General features: G+C 42.0%; 1 protein-coding gene across 12 annotated transcripts in view; it reads left to right on the top strand.

The window, feature by feature from the left end:
* The window catches only part of ENOX1 (ecto-NOX disulfide-thiol exchanger 1), a 540,515-nt gene that overhangs the window by 351,647 nt on the left and 168,927 nt on the right, over positions 1–19,941 (top strand). For all 12 annotated transcript variants that reach the window (XM_078390695.1, XM_078390697.1, XM_020797018.3 and 9 more), the window contains one exon: positions 5,467–5,700. In XM_078390695.1, the coding sequence (XP_078246821.1) occupies positions 5,467–5,700 (234 nt within the window). The remainder of the gene's footprint in view (positions 1–5,466; positions 5,701–19,941) is intronic.

Here is a 19,941-nt window from a genome sequence, read left to right on the forward strand (position 1 = left end):
GTGAGTGAGTGAGTATTTTTGTTTGTTTTATTTTATCCGATTTTATCCCATCTTGTATTTCCTGGCTATGGTGGTTTAGGTCAGTGGTTCTTAACCTTTTTGAAAGAAACGCCCCCTTGAGCCATTGAGTAAGTTATCATCGCCCCCCCTCCCCGCGGTGATGATATTTATTTATTTATTTATTTATTTATTTATTTATTTATTTATTTATTTATTTATTTTATTTATTTGTTTGTTTGTTTGTTTGTTTGTTTATTATTTAAGACACTTAAATCCAATGACACCTGAAAACAAAATTCAATTCCAAGAAAATGAAATGCCCCCCAAAAGTAACATTTAATGATTTAGTTGCAAGCGAATTTTAAGACAGAAAAAGAAATATAAAAAAGCATAAAAACAAACCACAATGCAGGAATTAAAAATTTCAAGATGAAAACTCTGAAACTAAATTAAGATTGGAGGAAAATATATGTTCATGTACATTGTAAAAAGGTTGCAGCCATCTTCACAGGTTTGGCTTGCTCCACTGCCCCCCTACCGCCCCCCTTCTGCTCCAGCGCCCCCCTGCCGCCCCTTTTCGTTCTACCGCCCCCCTGAAAAATGAAATTGCCCCCTGGGGGGCATTATCACCCACGTTAAGAACCACTGGTTTAGGTGGAACATACTTGACTGTGCACACAACAATTCTCCTTCGGACATGGAATAAGGTGCATAAGCCTTCAGGCTTTAAGCTTGAAAGGGAGTAAGCCTAAATGTCCTTTGGAAGATGCATGCTGGTAATGCCCACCCCTCATGTCTTCATCAAGAGATCTTATTGGGGAGGGGTTCTGATCATGGCAGTGCTATAAATGCACCAAACTGAATATGCTTACAAGCATCCTGGGAGGTTTTCATCATGAATGTGCGAAGAGCTGCCTGGTCTCCAATGTGGGCTAGGCAAAAATTACGTGTGCAGCACAGTCTGCCACCAAAATAACAGCCATACATTCTTTCAGGCCTAATGCCTGAATAGGGCTACAATCCATAGGAATTCTCAGTGGAGAAAGACATTACCCCATCACCTCAAATGCATAAGAAGAGCCCTGCTGGATCAGGCCAAGGGCCCATCTAGTCCAGCTTCCTGTATCTCACAGTGGCCCCACCAGATGCCTCTGGGAGCACACAAGACAACTAGATACCTGTCTCCTGATCCCCCTCTCCTGCATCTGGCATTTGGAGGTCTCTTCCTTTTAAGCTTGGAGATTATACATCTTCATCATGGCTTGTAACCTGAGATGGACTTTTCCTCCAGAAATCTGTCCAATCCCCTTTTAAAGGCATCTAGGCCAGATGCCATCACCACATCCTGTGGCAAGGAGCTCCACAGACTAACAATACACTGGGTAAAGAAATATTTTCTTTTGTCTGTTCCCACTCTCCCAACACTCAGTTTGACTGGATGTTCCCTGGTTCTAGTATTGGGGGAGAGGGAAAAGAGCTTCCCTTTATCCAATATAAACAAATTCTAAGTTTGTTTATCCTAGAGCATGAGAGTTAACTTACAGTGGCACTTCAAAATCCCTCCAAAGAAGTTCATACTGGATATGTTGTTTGGGAGAGATAAAAGGATTTGGTTTTTTTGACCTGCAGCACAGCATAGTGGCCTCTCCTTCCAAACCACATTTGGCAAAGAAATATTGGGGGGGAAATGATCAGCACTGCGAATAACTGTGGGATTGGGGAAATCAGTAAGGCAAATGTCCAGCTCACCGAAAACAAGTTGGAAGTGTTGCTCCATCGTCCGACTACAGTCATATAAAGATTTAAGCAGATACATGTATGAAACATTTTCAGAAATAGCTTCCTTGAGAGGCAGAAGGATCATGTAGAAGCCTGGAATACATCCCTTTAAACCCTAGGTGTCAGATGTTGTTGTTGACATTGTCGTTGCCATTTTCTCAGACTGCATAGTAGGTCTAAGGAGGAGGAGTTGGTCACAAGAGGAGAGTTACCTTCTAAACAGAGGATAGAGGTTTCTATGTCTCCTTGGTTACCTCCTCTTCTGTAGAAGTCTCTAATGAAGCAGTCATTTCAATGGTAGTTCAGAAACCAAATCTACTCTGCTTTCTGAAGGCAACACCTCATAACAAAACTGACTGCTCTAGTTCAGATTGCAGGTGAAGGGTGATGTCTGTGCTATCTCCAAAGACTGCCTTATGTCAAAAATTAGAACAACTTTTTTTTACGGGGAGCACTTGAATGTATCGCCTATGAATCTGAAGTGGTACTGTTTACCCAAGCTTGTTATCTTTCACCCCTTTCATTCTGCTGTATGTGTGAAGTGGACCTTACTCTAGGGCCATGAGAAGGACGTATTTCATATATTACAGTAGTATGGTTTTCCTGCAATGCTTTGGACATCATCAGAAAGGGGAAAGATCCTGCCATGCTAGGCTTTTGTGAAATTTGGTGCCGAAGTTCTAGCCCTGTCTTAATTGTAGTTTGGTAAAGGAGCTGCTGTGAGTTAGATAGGCATTTTGTTTAATTGCACAGAATTACTTTTTTCCCTAGATGATCTTTATTATGTTTTGAAACATAAAACACAATGAAATTGCAAAGGAGGAATATAATTTCCCAAGCCTATAATAGATGGAAGACATAAAAATGGAATACATAATTTATGGCAACTACAGTGTTCATGTTACATGAGAATAAAGCCCTATTGTCATTTACAGTAGAAAGATAAATCACACCCCAGTCTTAGACATACCCTTCTTGCACAGATCCTGTATGCATCTCTGACATTCATGGTGATAACAGTGCTATAAGGGTTGTGTTCCCACTCCTGTAAATTTCATCTTCTTACCAATTTCCACCTGTGTGTTCAGGAAGGATTCCAAACAAGTGACAGATCTTTTTCTGTACAAGCCCTCCTGTGTAAGCCCTTTTTCTTGGGTGGCCACACCATTGCTGTAGTGAAAGTGCTATTTGTTTGTCACCTGCTGGGAAGCACTCCAGATGACCCCGCTGATGCAGTTGGCAACCTGATGAATGGTACAACATCTGGTTTAAAGCTTCTCTTGGTTGTATAATTGTTCAGTCTAACACTTGTAAATAACGAGTAATAGCATTATCTCGTAATGGCCTTATAAGTAATGACATTATCTATAATGTGTTACTTTCAGAGTAATGAGGGCATAATGGCATTCCTTTTCCAAAATAATGTAGCAACTGGTAACATAATTGTTTTTTTTCATATAACAGATACCATTTACTTGTTACTTGTTATTTTAAGAATGAACAATGTTCTGTGAGCATTTTAAGAGAATATTTTTAAATGATGGACCATTTTGTTCCCTATACAGTCATGTGAAAAAGTACACCCTCTTTGAATTCTATGCTTTTACATAATAAAAACCATCTGGTCCTTAGCAGGTCTGAAAATGAGGTAGATACAGCTTCAGATGAGCAACAACAGATGATGTATTAAACCATATCATGATCTATTTTGCAGAACTAAAGCCAAAATGGAGAAGCCCTGTGTGAAAAACTAAATACACCTTATGATTCAGTAGCTTGTAGGACCACCTTTAGCAGCAATAACATGTAATGGTTTTCTGTATGACTTTATCAGTCTCTCACATCATTGTGGAGGAATTTTGATCCACTTTTCTTTACAACGTTGCTTCAGTTCATTGAGGTGCATAATTTCTCTGAGCATTGCACAGTCTGGCCTTGGGATGAATTTGCTTAGATGCCCGTTCCTGGGAGATTGGCAACTGTCTTGAATGTTTTCCACTTGTGAATAATCATCCTCACTGTAGAATGATGGCCTTTACATTGGTTGGAAATTATAAACCTTCCCAGATTGATGGGCAGCAGCAATTGCCTCTCTACAATCATTGTTGATGTGTTTCCTCCTTGGTATTGTGTTAACATATACACGAATGTTCCAGACCATCAAACTGCTAAAACTTTGGATTTTCTAGAGGTGGTCACGCTTGCTGATGATTAGTTACTCAAGGATATTTGGTTAGCAGTACCTGGTTGGTACTTAGCCTCTTAATTCCTATGGAAGCAGTAAGAGTTTTTTTACACATGGCTTCTCCATTTTGGCTTTAGTTTTGTTAAATAAATCATGACATGGTGTAATATGTCATGTGCTGTTGTTCATCTGAGGTTGTATTTATGTAATTTTGAGACCTGCTAATGCAGTGGTGTCGAACTGTGGCCCTCCAGATGTTCTTGGACTTCAACTCCCAGAAGCCTTCACCACCACCTCTGCTGGCCAGGATTTCTGGGAGTTGAAGGCCAAGAACATCTGGAGGGCCACAGTTCGACACCACTGTGCTAATGGCTAGATGATTTTTATTATGCCCTGATATGTAAAACCATAGAATTCAAAGAGAGTACTCTTTTTTCACATGACTGTACGCTGTAATGTCAATGTAATGTGCTCCTTTGATGAAACAGTTTTCCAAGTTATGGTTAAGTCAGAAGCTGCTTAAACACAACATGATTAGAAGCGAGTCCTATCTTTCTTTTCAAAATGACTGGGAAGATCAAGCACTGCTTGGAAATGGCTTTAAGATTTCCTCATGTCCTTGGGTCTAGCGTTGGCCACAAAGGTTAGCGTAACAGATGGCTATATGGAGAAAATTTGTGTATTTTATTTATTTATTTATTTATTTATTTATTTATTTATTTATTTATTTATTTATTTATTTATTTATTTATTTATTTATTGGACTTATATACCGCCCCATAGCGCTACAAGCACTCTCCGGGCGGTTTACAATTTTTAATTAAACAGGCTACACATTGCCCCCCCAGCAAGCTGGGTACTCATTTTACCGACCTCGGAAGGATGGAAGGCTGAGTCAACCTTGAGCCGGCTACCTGGGATTTGAACCCCAGGTCGTGAGCACAGTCTTAGCTGCAGTACAGCGTTTTAACCACTGCGCCACGAGGCTCTTCTGGTGCTTTGAATTTAATTCTCTCTCTCTCTCTCTCTCTCTCTCTCACACACACACACACACACAAACTTTTGTTAGACATGATAGGATGGAGTATAACACAATATGAAAGAATGAATTTTGAATTAAAAACCTGGCAAAGAAAGGTGATTAGTTTTGCATGTTCTGTATGTTAAAACAGACAAAGGTGCTTGTGAGAAATTCTTTGGATAACCCAAGCCCTTGGTCTCCTCATCTTGTTTAAGCACTACTCTGTCTGGAATGTGTGATGTTTGTGGGGTTTTTTTGGCTCTGCTGAAGGGGTGCATGTTTTTAAAGGGGGGTGCATGTATGTCTGAGGACCTTCTTCTTTACTGGATAAATGTGTTTATAGATAAAGCAGGTATGAATATTGCTTCATTGACATGAAGACAGACTGGATGAGGGAAAAACCTGATTTAAGCAAATTCTGTGAAGGTATTTCCACAAAGGAAGGAGGAAGAGCGACAGTGTTTATGCTTGTTATTTTCAGGTTATCGCATGAGATTAGGATCTAGCACAGACAAAAAGGATTCAGGTCGCCTTCATGTTGATTTTGCTCAGGCAAGGGATGACTTTTATGAATGGGAATGTAAGCAAAGGATGTTGGCCAGAGAGGAACGTCACAGGCGCAAAATGGAAGAAGATCGAATGCGACCTCCCTCTCCTCCAGCGATAATGCATTATTCGGAACATGAAGCAACTTTGCTGGCTGAAAAACTGAAAGGTAAAGGAACATTTGCTGGCTCTTTATAAAGTTACAGCTTTGTCACAGAAAGGTTATTGATGTTTCAAGCTAAAGTACAACAAAACAGGTCTCTTTTTTATTTCCCTTTCTCTTCAATAGCTATAGCTGTTATTCAGGCATCAGGTATCACACTTTTCCACTCCAACAATTTGTTCTGGAACTTCTCAGGTATTTAAGGAAGGACGAAATCAGCAGCCCCCTTCTGTTTCTCTCCATCATTTCATGTTCAGAAGCCCACTGTTCTTTTAGAAGCATGTCTCCATTGTGGCTACCTATGGCCATTCATGGACCAATCGTTTGAAAAGTTGTCTAGTTTTTTGAGGAGCCATACAGGCCAGTGAACATCATCACACCCTATATCTGAATTCTGTAAGTTGTATACGCAGAATAAGAAATAGTATTTTCTTTTAAATGGCAAGTAAGACCTTAGGGGTGTTTTGTTTTTTTTTTTTTTAATAATGGATAACCCATGTAACTTAAATTAGATCTGAGTCTACTATGAGAGATGTCACTGAACAACATTTTAAAAAAATTAAGAGTTCCAAATTGAGTGTTACTTGTGCGGCACATTATTGCATTAAAATTCACCTTTCTTTTTCTCTAGTCCTGGAAACTAATCATCACTCCTATAATAAATATAATTGCTGAAATCCCAGATAATTAATATTTATAGTTACATATATAATAGGTCTTTCATTTTCTCAGTAATGAAGAAGTTTAGCAACAATCTCTAAGACCCTTATCCCCATATGAACAATTAATTAAAAATTATAATGAAACAATGAAGGGGTAAGACCTCTACTACTTTCCAAAATATAATAGACCTGAGTAATTATTCTACTGCAGGACTTAGGCATACTTGCTGGAAAGTCTGTGGTGAAATGTGTGTCACAAACTTCACCAAATATATATATGAAGGAAAGAACATACTACACAAATATCTTATTTCATTTCTGTTGGTTGTGGCATGGTGAGTAATCACTAGACTTTGGAAGGATAGGAAGGATTTGGCAATGAATGAGTGGTTTAAACAGGTCTGGGATATAGCAGTTCTGGAAAAGTTAACACAAGAGATACCTATCACTAGGGACCAAATAAAGAAGAACGATTTTCTGGCAACATGGTTTTCTTTTATACAATATATTTAACATAGTAATGAAAATACTGTAAGTCCTCCAAGTGTGTCTGGAAATATTTGGGACAATATTATATGATAAATAAAAAGATACATTCAGAAATTTATTTCAACAAAAATATACATGCAAAATCTACAAACATGAAATGCTATGTTTGTTTGTCCAAGTTTGTAAATACATTTGTTTTTATTTTACACATATTTTTGAATATTTTGGTACCATGGTTTATATTAATGATTTAAAAATATAAAAATACTGTCAAGAGATTGGGAAAATGAATTATCATTGTTTTTGTTGCTCTTCTGGAAAACCAGGCCTTCTACTTTGTGCCTAAGATGAGCTGCCCAAGAAGTGGGGAGGGAATGGCCACTGGTAATTGGAAGGCTGGCTGGATAACTTGGTGAGTTAGTTATCTACCTATGGAGCCAGGGGTTAGCAGCTTGATTCTCCACTGTGCATCCCAGAAAAGCTAGCCTGTGTGGTTCTAGGGATGCTTCCAGAAGAAGACAACGATAAGCCACTTCTGAGTACTCTGTACGTAGAAAGCCCTGAAAAAGGTCACCGTAAGAATTGACTTGACAGCACATCATCATCACTAATTGGAAGGCAGCAAACACCTGTGCCTTATCTCTATGAGAGACTAAACCTCAAGGCTGGAGCTTGTAGCGATTACCCTGCTTTGGCTCAGGTGGGGGTAGTTTGGAGGCGGAGCCAGAGAACCTAGAAGGGAGGGGTGCGTCAGAGTCTAGTCAGTTCAGTCAGAGACAGAGAAGGGAGAAAGAGTTTGGAGTTTGAGGCAGAGAGATTGTGTTTAAGGAGTGATTAGTCAGAGTGTGACCTGTATTAAGTAAGACAGAAGAGGTTAAAGTAAAATACTGAAGTTTTGTGTAAGTTTAAGAATGTGCTTAAGAACCATTCCTAAAACAACTTGTAATCAATAAACCTGTTTCTGTTTAAAAGTTCAGTACTGAATGGACCTCATTCTTTCTTAGGAAATATAGGTTGATAAAGAGATCAGCTGGTGGCAACGTATTAAAGGGTGTGTTGGGATACCTTCGTGAGCTCTGTGTTTGGTGAAACAAACAGGGGCCATGGGGTGAACGTAACAGAGTTGAGTTAATTTGGAGAATAGTTTCAACTGAAGTGAGGAGAGGAAAGAGGGAAGAAGTTACTTGTTTATTTGTGAAAGTTTAGGAAATCTTGACTCCTGATTGCAGACCTTCTGTAAGAGTCTGGAAAATGAAATTTGGGGTATAAAAATAGGGAGAAAAGTTATGTAGTTTAGCCTAGTTGTCTCTTAGAAGAACATTATGTCCATCTGCTGCTTTGCTATACAACCTACACTCCATATATGCTCTGAGATTATGCTGAAGCTATGCCATAGCATTGGCTAGCTATATAGGTTTTAACAGAATTCCCACCTATAGTAGCATAAAATTCTGCAGAAATGGTTAGGAAACCATTCATAAGGCATTGGGATTAGATCTTTCTAATAAGTGCACCACCCATGCAAAGATTATAGATCTATCAAAGTGTTAGCCCTACCAATCTTTTATAATTAAGAGATCACATATTTTTCCTCCATATGTAGGTCACCATTGTTCTGTACAGAACAGCAACAAGAAAACAAATTTGGAGTGTGTCTTGCTGTATGACTGACTCTATATATTATCTGGAATAACCTGTCCTGTGTATGAAGTCCCACACCACTCCTAACAGTTGACTTTTTCAGGACCATTAGGTGAGGAGACGCTAGTACTCCCCTGGGTAGTTCAAGGGGGCAGACTGATGAACAGTGAGTAGTTAGTTTGCTGTCATGTGCCATCAAGTTGCCTCCAACTTCTGGGAACCCTATGGATGTGGTCTCCTAAATGTCATATCCTTAACAGTTCTGCTCAGCTCTTGTAAAATCAAAGCATGTCTTCCTTTATTGGATCAATCTGTCCCATATATTTGATTTTCTTCTTATATTGCTGCCTTCAGCTTTTCCTAGCATTAATGTATTTTCCAGCAAGTTTAGTCTTCTCATGATATGCTCAAAGTATGATAGCCTCATTTGTCATTTTTGTTTCTAGTGGGAAGTCTGGCTTGATTTGATCTAAGACTTCTTTGTTGTCTTTCTGGCAGCCCGTGGTATCCACAAAGCTGTCATCCAACAACATATTTCATACATATCAATTTCCTTCCTCTCCGTTTTCACTATTCAACTTTCTCATCCACACCTAGCCATTCAGAATACAGTGTGAATGATCTTGGCTTTGTTCTCCAATGACACATCCTTATACAGTATTTCACTATCTTTCCTAGTTCCTTCATAGCTGTTCTTCCAAGAATCAGACTTGTCTTCTTGTGGTTTCTTGGCTACAGTCTCAATTTGGATTGATGACTGGATCAAGGTATACAAAATCTTTAACTATTTCAGTTTCCTCATTGTCAATACTAAAGTTCTGAAGTTGTTCTGTAGACATAATTTTTGTCTTAATATTCAATTGTAGTCCTTATTTTGCATTTTCTTCTTTCACCTTCATTTAGTTATTTCAAATCATAGATTTCCACCAGTATTGTGGTATAATCTGCATATCTTAAATTATTGATTTTTCTTTTACCGATTTCCATTCTTCCTTCATCTGAACCTAATCAAGCTTTCCATAATGTATTCTGCACACAGAAGCAATATTGTAAAGAAGAGTGGGCAAAAATTCCTCCACAACAATGTGAGAGACTGATAAAGTCATACAGAAAACCATTACTTCAAGTTATTACTGCTAAAGACCATATAATTTTTATTATGTCCTGATACAAGAAATCATGGAAGTCAAACAAAGTGTACTCTCTTCTTCACATCACTGTATATTTTCAGTATGATCTGTAGTGCCTCTTGATATTGGACATTTCTCAGTTGGTATATGGTAGCAGCCTTTATTGTAGTATATTGAGGATCACTTTGCTTGCATGGAAATTACAGCAATGGTCCTATATACTGCATTCCTTGGTATCTCATTTCTTGGGGATTGGAATGTAGATTAAAAATTTCTAGTCTGTGGGCTATTGTTTTGTTTTCCATACTTGGTGGCATAGCCTTCTTCCGATCTTGACAGATTCAGTTTTTGCAGGTCTGCTGGTGATTTGTTTTTCTTTCAAGTACCTTGAGAGTAGCTTTCACTTCTTTTTCGAAAATTCCAGGTTCTTCATCACAAGATACTGTCATCCTTGTATCCCTTCTGTTTGGTTCTTCAGTATATCATTTCCATCCTCTCTATATTTTTTCCTTGTCAAATTATATGTTCTGTGTTGAACTTTCAGTTTTCCTAATCTAGGTTTAAATTCCCATTCGATTTCTTGGATCTTATGGAAGAACAGTATGACAGATTCTCTATTCTGTTCTGTCTGTCTTTTATCTGCAAATAGTTTTAGCTAGAAATTTGTTGAATATGACTCTGAATATGGACATGGAATCTCTGTGCATTCCAGCAACTCATCCTCTCTACCCTCCTTGGCTGATAATGTATGGAGAAGTCTGGTGGACAAAGCTGAGACAAATTCATCTCAGTCCCTTCCAAAATGCAAGGTCAGCTTCTTTGTCTATGCTCAAATCATGATGGCCATGAATTTTCCATTAAGTGACCTGACATTGAGCAGTACCACATTTAGACAAGGGAGGGTTACCATCATGGCCTCTAAGACCTTGCTGAACAGAAAAATTAGAAAGAAGGGAGACCAGGAATTGGTGATTCCTTTGCTGGCTTCCTTGTCTGTACAGTCTCTTCCTTTTCTACCACCCTGACAATGGTTACAGCCTGCTCTTCAGTGATCTGTCATTCTCAAAGGTGTACAACAAACATCCTTTCCACCATAATTCACAAAATTCTGTAGCAGAGGATTGACAAAGACAGAGGAACAAACTAAAAGTAACCAGCACATCCAATGGCCCTTGTATTTATTCTTTCAGTACCAAGCAAATTTCAGCTTCTCACCTGTTCACCAGCTCCCCACTTAGGCAGAAAAAACAACAGTGACACCAGCAGCTTCTGATCTAAGCAGAGGGGGTATTTCATCTTGTTAACATTTGTTGAAGTTTTGTCACAGAATCATTTGAAGGAATAAATGAAAATGTGAAAAGTTTCACACTACATTGAAAGTTCCTTCATGTACCTTTTTTTAAAAAAATAATGTTATTATCCAGATGCATTTATGCTTCTGTGCCTGTGTCTATAATATTTAGAATTTAGAACCCACCTCTCTACCAGATAGTGTTATCCCCCTGCAGAGAGAGCAGAAAAGAGGTTTAAATGACTAGAGGAAGGAGCTAACACAGAATGAACGAAGTATGAATGCTGTGTGTGCAAGATTCAGGTAGAATCTTGATGAGAGAGACAATTGGAAATTCAAGCATTTGATTGCTAGAGATATTCCAGAGTGGTTGATCTTTAATAACATTAAGTCAAACTAGGTGAAACTGGTATGGATTACTGCCCGGCTCTTTAATTGCTCAGAAGCCATTGAGTATCTTCTCTGTAACAGGTCAGCTCAGAGTTTTATAAAGGCTGTTGGTAACCTGAATTTATCCCAGGTCAGAAAAAGATAATAACATTCTGAAAATTGAATGAAATAGGTCATGTGAAGATACATTAAGAGAAAATGTGTTTTATTTATACTGTAGGGCTTAGTTTAAAGCCATGTATTCTTGATCTAAGCAAAATGGTATAGATCAGTTTATATCAATTAAAATTTACATACTGTAGTGCCATAAATATACACAATAACAATCAAAAAGGAGAAAGACACTTACTGTAGTTCATGTGAAAGTATTATTCTTCGATCCAAGCCAGTATTTCAGAATGCCCAAGGCTAATTACAGAGACTTTTGCCCCAAGATTTACATTTGTTTGACAAGGCAGTATGTGGATTTGTGATGCCACCAGCTCGCTTACTTGAACAGCCCCAAAGAACGCAATGAGTGACGCTGCCCTAAACAGGGGTACCTCAAAATCATCAAAACAGTCTGCCCTCCAAACGTCTCCCAGCTTGGCTAAAATTGCTGGCGATATGGGTATGCATGTATCCTCTGCAACTATCCTTTCCTTGGCCCAACCTTCTAACATTTTCCTAATACAGAAGCTGCCTGTATTATCCTTAACAGCCTGACATCTTGCCTTGTATCAACCTGGGCGCTAAACCTTTCCAATGCATGGATACACAAAATTGGACAAGATGATCTACAGGGGCGGGCCATACCTGTTCCAGTCATTCCCCTTTACAAAATAAGAAAAACTTGGTGCATGCTGCTGAATAACTGTGCTAAGTGCTAGAGGCCACTGCCAGACTCATAGCTGTATTGGCCTTTGCCCTCCGAGGTTCCATATCTCTACTGGGAGGACGTCTGGCTGAGCTTGTGCTCTGGGAGCTAACGCCCTGAACCGGTCCGTCTGTTGACAGGACAGGGCGTCAGCCAGTGTATTTTCCACCCCAGCACATGTCTTGCTTGAAACACTGTATTAAATTGCAGGCATTTTAGGGTGAGGGCCCTAACTAGCTTCATTACCCTCTGCGATCTGGAAGTAGGAGAACTGACTATGTGCACCACCGCCTGGTTATCGCAACAATAAAGTTATGTGCGAGTTGGCCCATGATCCTGCCCATAGCCATATAGCTCCCACAATAGGGAACAGCTCCAGGAAAGTCAAACCTTTCGTTAAACCTGAAGTGTGCCACCATATCAGCCAGATGCCTGCACACCAGCACCCCCTATAATAAAGCCCATACCCTGTGGAATCTGCAGGATCTCTTTGTACCTGCAGTCCATTCCCTAGCCTGAATTCAGTCCTCCAAAAGGAGATCCCATTAAAACCCTGCAAAAATTCCAAACAAACTCTAAAATCCTGCCTCATACCTGCTGACAGCTTGCGCCAATGATGTGGCTTCCTGAGTCCCTTCATGGCATCGCATAACCTTCACAAAAAGGCTCTACTGGGAGCTACAGCCTAATAAGCAAAGTTCAGGTGTACAACTAACACCTGAAGTTCTCACAAAGTAACCCTGAACTGTGCCAACATCCTTTGAAGTCGCAGCGTCAGCTCTGCAATTTTGTTTTCAGGCAGTCGACTGGAATGCTAAATAGTGTTCAATTCAATCCCTAAGAAAGTCACTTTCGTGGTAGGTCCTTCTGTTTTTCTTCCACTAAGGGGATGCCACGTTTATGTGCAAGCTCCTGAAAAACCTGCATGAGGTGCAAGCAGTTAGAAGTGCCTCGTTTCCCACAAAAAAGAAAATAATCTAAATCATCTAAATAATGCACCACTTGTGCTAGCCCCACACTGCACCTGAGCGCCCACTCTAAAAAGATACTAAAACACTTAAATGCAGAGCATGACACTGAGCATCCCATGACTAGGGCTCTGTCCATATAATAATGACCATCAAAATAGAAACCTAACAGTTCAAAATCTTCAGGGTGAACTGGGAGGAGCCTATATGCTGACTTAATGTCACATTTAGCTAGCACCTCCCCTAATCCACAAGCCCTCAACATGCAGACTGCTGTGTCAGAAGACTTGTACTGCATGCTGCATAGCTCCTGTGTCATTAATTGAATTCCGGTGGGGAAAGACAAATGATGAATCAATCTAAATTTACCTGGCACCTTCTTAGGAACAATGCCTAACAGTGAAACCCTAAGGTGTGGCACTGGGGAGGCCACAAAGAGGCCCAACACTCTACCTTCCGCTACCTCCTTACTAATCTTAGCCCTAACTATGGCTTCCTGCCCTCAAACAGATTTTAAATTTTTTGTCCAGGTGGCTACCCTGACTCCCACTGCATGAATATGAAAACCTAACTGAAACCCTTCCTTGAGGAATCTAGCAGCTGCTCAGTCAGGATAATCGCGCAGCCAATTCTCCAACACCCTTACCTTAATTGGGCTGGGCCCCTTTTTGTGTGTTGAGGGGGCCAGGAAGAAGTTTTCTATTGCCTCCCTGCTCCCTCTCCCCTGGTCCCCCTGGTCATCCCCTACTGCAGGAGACTGACACATTTGCTCCCCCACGTATTGTGCACAGGTGCCTAAACTTGCAAGGCTGTCTATTACAGGAACCTTTGTAATTAAAGTCCCAACACATCAAGTGGGGTTGAACTGCCTGTCCCACCAAAGTGCTGGAAAAAGATGCCTGAGCATTTCTTTGGACTACAGTAGATGCCAACTGTCGAATCGTTCGCCTAACACTGGTCAGGCTGGCGTCATGTGCCGAAGCCATAACACATCATGTGGCATATCCCAGCACATGTTGGAGTGCAGCACTGTGTGCATACGGAACCCTTTATCATAAAAAAGCCACACATGCCCTGAGAATTCCACATATGCCCTGTATATCAAATCTAAATACTATATTTTAAAAAAGCCCTTTCTGGTTCTGAGCACACAACAGTGCCTGCATAAATGAGGAAGCATGGAAGCCAATTTGCCCAGCACCTATCAGGCTTCTGCCTTCTCACCTTCTCCCTATCCCTATCCTCCGTTTATCTATTTAATAATTCAAGACGTCTACATATTTTACTCTCCATATTTTTTTTCAATTGTGGCTGGTAGGAGATGGTTGCCCAGGGGAAGGGACTGGTCTCCCTCCAGGAGAGCACAGCATGCCACCAAATTGTACCCTGTATCTGGGATGGCCCTATTAGGGGTCACCTCAACCCCAGCCCCTGCCCCTAGATTCATGCAGCCTACTGCTGTGGGGTTTGAACCTGGGTAAACCCCAGGTATGCCATCCCTCCTTGGCATAATGGCAGGGGCGAGGGTGTAGGGACTCAACACCAAATGGCTTCTGGTGCCCCACGGCCAAGCACCTGCCAGGTGTGTCATGCCCAGTGTAACAGGTAGCTCACCTGGCATAACATCCCTAGCTGCCATCACTACTCCATCTGGTGCGCTAGCCTGACGCTTGTCCTTGCCATGGGTCTGCATACTTGCTGACTCTCTTTTGAACCCTTCTGCTGTCCATCTAGACTCCACTGATCTGGAGGACCTTCTTGCTGGTGTCACAGTCTCTAAAGCAAATCCCAAAAGGCTGGGACGCTCACCCTCTTAAGCAGCGATACGAGAAAGCATCATGTCTTCCATTCTTTTAAGTTCAGCCAACTTGCACACCTTAGACTCTCCCTGAGACCTATGCGTCTCCCTGGCTCCTGCTGCTGCCTTGGCCTGCACCCATTCCTTTTCCAAAGTACTAAGCTTCTCCAAAATTACAGAATAATTCAGCCAGTGTTCCTCATCCAAAGAAGAAATTATGGGAGGGGAGCGAGCACGAGCCTTACGTTTTGCTGACTGCTTCTCCTTATTTGTTCCAGCACCTTTTTGTGAGGCATGTTGACACCCTTCATGTATTTACACTCAGCTAATTATGAGCAGAGATGGTTATTTGTCCCTTCCCCAGTCTTTCACATGATGTATTCTGCATATAAGTTAAATAAGCAGGGAGACAATATACAGCCAATATACAGCCAATTTTGAACCAATCAGTTGTTCCATATCCAGTTCTAACTGTTGTTTCCTGTCCCACGTATAGATTTCTCAGGAGATAGATAAGGTGGACAGGCACTCCCATTTCTTTAAGGACTTGCCATACTTTGCTGTGGTCCACACAGTCAAAGGTTTTTGTGTAGTCAACAAAGCAGAAGTAGATGTTTTTCTGCAACTCTCTGGCTTTCTCCATAATCCAGCACATGTTAGCAATTTGGTCTCTAGTTCCTCTGCCCCTTCAAAATCCAGCTTGTACTTCTGGGAGTTCTTGGTCCACATACTGTTGAAGCCTACCTTGTAGGATTTTGAGCATAACCTTACTAGTGTGTGAAATGAGTGCAATTGTACGGTAGTTGAAGCATTCTTTGGCATTGCCCATCTTTGGGTTTGGGATGTAGACTGTCTGAATTGAATTCACCCATTCCCGTCCATTTTAGTTCACTAATGCCCAGGATGTTGATGTTTATTCTTGCCATCTCCTGTTTGACCACATCCAGCTTACCAAGGTTCATAGATCTTACATTCCAGGTTCCTATGCAGTATTTTTCTTTGCAGCACCAGACTTTCCTTTCACTTCAAGAATTGTGTAACGTGAAGCTAAAATGGTGAAGAGGAAGAACAATATAAAAAGAACTGATAATGAATATATGTAAGATTGATTACACATTATTCTATCTTTCCACCATTTGACCTCACCGTATATATGGTGCCACATATTCGATACCTGGAAAAGAGCTAACAATGGGATAGATCATGGCCATACTTCCAGTCTCTCTGGAGATCTTGCAATCAGTGCTTCCTTCTGAGTACCACCCAACAGCAGACCTTTCCTCTACCACAGACACAGTCTTAAGGCAAGGAATCTATATGGGAGACATCTCAAGTGTGAAAGAGCTTCCTTGATTTGTTTGGGGTATCTGCAGATTGAGTGTTTCTGTCTACAAATTTGAAACCCTGAATTCCAGAGCTCATAAAGATAACTCACCATGCATAGGCAGCTGTCTGACATTGATAAACTGATGTCATTCAAAGGTATATGTTACAGCTTTCAAGACACATCCTGCTTTACCAGACACAAGTGTAAGCTCCCATAAGTATGAGTATGTTTGAGTAATTGATGAGCTGTCATCACAGCTGAAATTTCTCTAAAACATACTTTAAAGCTGGGAAAGAATGACTTTTTAGCAGAAGAAAGTGCTCCTGTATATGGTGGGTTTTAGAAGACCAATGTGCAAAGGAAGCTCACTGGTGCATTTATCTAAGCAACAAAGCATTAGGCCTTTATTATCATTCCTCTGAGGTAATATTTCTGAATGGTGTCAACTTGTCTCTGAAGTAATAGCTTCAAAAGGCTTCAAACTGAGCTTACTTTAAAACTAGACTCTTGTTATTTGTCTTCCTTGAGATATCTTCACTAGACAAAAATTTAATTTACTGTCAGGGATCCAGCTGAACCTCCAGATGCTTGTGGGGGGGTGTCAGTGTTCAGTTCTTAAAACTCGCCTGAGAAATTGACTTCAGCAGGAGGCTACTGGGCAGTCAGTTCATGAATTTAGAAAGCAAGGAGTGAAGATGAAATTACGATTTTAAAAATAACCCATAGAGAGGGCATTATGCTGGATAATGCAGTTGTGCTGTGAATAATTTCCCTCTAGCACTTGTTAAATTGTTAGTGACTTGTATCTTCTTATTACACAACCAGTGAAGTTTTTTCCTACTTGTACCAAATAACCAATTAACTGTTAATAGGCTCGCAGGTCAGTGCAGTTGGGTCAGAATGTTTTTAAAATAGGCTCTAAGTAGAAACGTGGGGATTTTTTAAAATTGCTGGAGTAAATGATCAGTTGTACAGTGGTGCCCCGCATAGCGACGTTAATCCGTTCCAGATTAATCGTCGCTATGTGGAAACATCGCTAAACAGAACGTAAAAACCCATAGGAACACATTAAACTTCGTTTAATGCGTTCCTATGGGGGATAAACTCATCGTTCAGCGATGTTCCTCCATAGGGGCGGCCATTTTCGGTGCCTCTAAAGCGAGGCAACACAGTGGGGTGGCCATTTTGGAACCGCCGACCAGCTGACCGAAAATGGGGCCTTTGGAATTTTCCCCCAGCTGAGCGGCGGGAGCTTCAAAGGTCCGCCGCTCAGCTGGGAGAAAATGTCAGCAGTTGGTTGGCGGTGGCTTTGGAAGGACCCCGAAGCCACCGCCGACCGCCGACATTTGCCTTCCGAGCACTCAAAGGGCTTCCCCCCCAACATTAGAGAAAGCCCTTTGAGAGCTCGGAAGGCTCTCAGCGGTGGTGGGGGCAGGGTAGGGGGTGTCCGGATGGCTTCCAGGCGAAGCACTGGAAGCCATCCAGACCCTCCTACCCTGCCCCCGCCGCCGGGAGCCGCACCGCACCCACCTTAAGCCACTTCCAAAGCCCAGCAGTGGCAGTGGAGAAGGGGGTGAGGGGTTGGGAGGAGGGCGCCCGGGAACACCCAAGCCTTGCCCTCCTCCCAGCTCTGCCCGACCCACCCCTCACCCTCATCTCCGCTGCCGCCGCTGGGCTTTGGAAGCGGCTTCTGAAACCCAGCGGCAGCGGAGAAGGGGGTGAAGGGTTGGGAGGAGGGCGGCCGGGATCCGCGTCGCGGCCGGCTCCCCCATCCATGGTCGGACTCCCGAGAGTCCATCCATGGATGGGGAAGCCGCCCGTGGGGCGGATCCAAGCCCGGGATGCCTGAAAGGCATCCGGATCCCTCCCACCCTGCCCCCGCTGCCGGGATCCGCATCGCGGCTGGCTACCCCCATCCATGGTCAGACTCCCGAGAGTCCGACCATGGATGGGGAAGCCGCCCGTGGGGCAGATCCAAGCCCGGGATGCCTGAAAGGCATTCGGACCCCTCCCACCCTGCCACCGCCACCGCTTGGATCCGCGTTGCGGCCGGCTCCCCCATCCATGGTTGGACTCCCGAGAGTCCGACCATGGCGGGGGTAGCTGGCCGTGGGGCGGATCCCAGCAGCGGGGGCAGGGTGGGAGGGATCTGGATGCCTTTCAGGCATCCGACGGGGAATCCCGGCGGTGGCCTCGGAAGGACCCTACTGCCGGCATTTCTCCCCAGCTGAGCGGCAGGAGCGGTCCTTCGGAGGCTCCTGCCGCTCAGCCGGGGGAAAATGGGGCCTATGGGGAAAAAATTGCAAAGCGATTTTTCCCCATAGGCAACATCGCAATGTGTTCGCAAAAGCGATGGCAAAAAAGCCATCGCTATGCGGATTCATTGTTAAACGGGGCACTCGTTATAAGAGGCACCACTGTAGCTTGGTATACTTGTGAGCACTCTGCAAATGCAACAAACCAAAATTGCATGCACGCACACACGCGCGCGCACACACACACCATGTGCATATGCATGCACACACACTAACTTGAGCAAAATTTAATAGATGCACACTCATCTTAAGCTTGGAAAGTTTTCCTTTTTAAGTAACATATTTTTGTTTCTACCCCTCCTCCCCCACCTCCACAAGCAATTTTTTTCTTGTTATTTCAGCAATAGTGTTTAAGTTAACATTCATTATCATTTAACTTTTACTATTGTAACTGTTTCCATTGGCAATCACAAATGAGCTGCCTGTACTGCTGGATGGCTGTTGTACCTCCTCTGATCAGGGAAGCAATTGCAGCAACTGGGCAACAGACATCAAAGAAGGAGGAGGAAACTGCACATTTTGTGCAGTGCACGTTTTTTCCTAACTGGATTTTGTCTAGTGTTTTTACTTGTACTGTGTTATTTTCAGCTTGTGCTGGCTGCTCCATATTGCATGCACAACTAAAGTGGTAACAAAGGGCTTTCCATTTCAATGCTGTGCAGTTGTGATCTTAAATAAATTATTCTCTGAAATTGTGTTTTTTCCCCCTCTCATCCCTCAACATTTGTTTCTTGAATATGTACTGTTCAGAAGTAGAGGTGTTTAATATCTTTATTGAACCACTTAAATACCATAAGCATATGAGTTTTCAGGACTCTTTGTCAGATCAGGCATTTGCAGAGATTGTGGTGGGGAAAGAAGAAACAGAAAAGATGAAAAATAATCCTGGCTAGATATTAAAGCATTAGGGTGTGTAGTCACATTTCCAAGATGGGGACTGCAAATATAAAGAATCTCTGCTTGGTGTGTTGGTAATATTAGATTTCACCTCAAAGGATTCAGAACCCGTTGCCTTTATTTGTTTCTAGAGACATAGGGATGCCAGCCATCCTGTAACTCTATCATTGCTCTCTATCAAACCACACAGTTCCTCTTTCAGCTACAAGTAGAAGCATCCACAAACGTGGAAATCCTGATATCAGGGGAAATGGTGGACCTCTGGTGGCTCTGGTTTTAGATCCTCTCCTGTGTGGCTATTTGGGGTATTTTCCCTGAACAAAAAATGAACATAGCCATGTGGTTCATGTGACAAAAAAATTTAAAAAAGATCAGTAATACCTCACAGAGGTCTGGCTTTCTAAAATGTAGACTGTAAGCAAAGAATCAGTTTGTTGGTAGATACAGTTCAGAGAATGAGGTACGATTCAGCAGTAATAAGTG

Source organism: Pogona vitticeps, chromosome 3 (assembly GCF_051106095.1).
Source record: "Pogona vitticeps strain Pit_001003342236 chromosome 3, PviZW2.1, whole genome shotgun sequence".
In the NCBI taxonomy this organism is placed as follows: domain Eukaryota; kingdom Metazoa; phylum Chordata; class Lepidosauria; order Squamata; family Agamidae; genus Pogona; species Pogona vitticeps.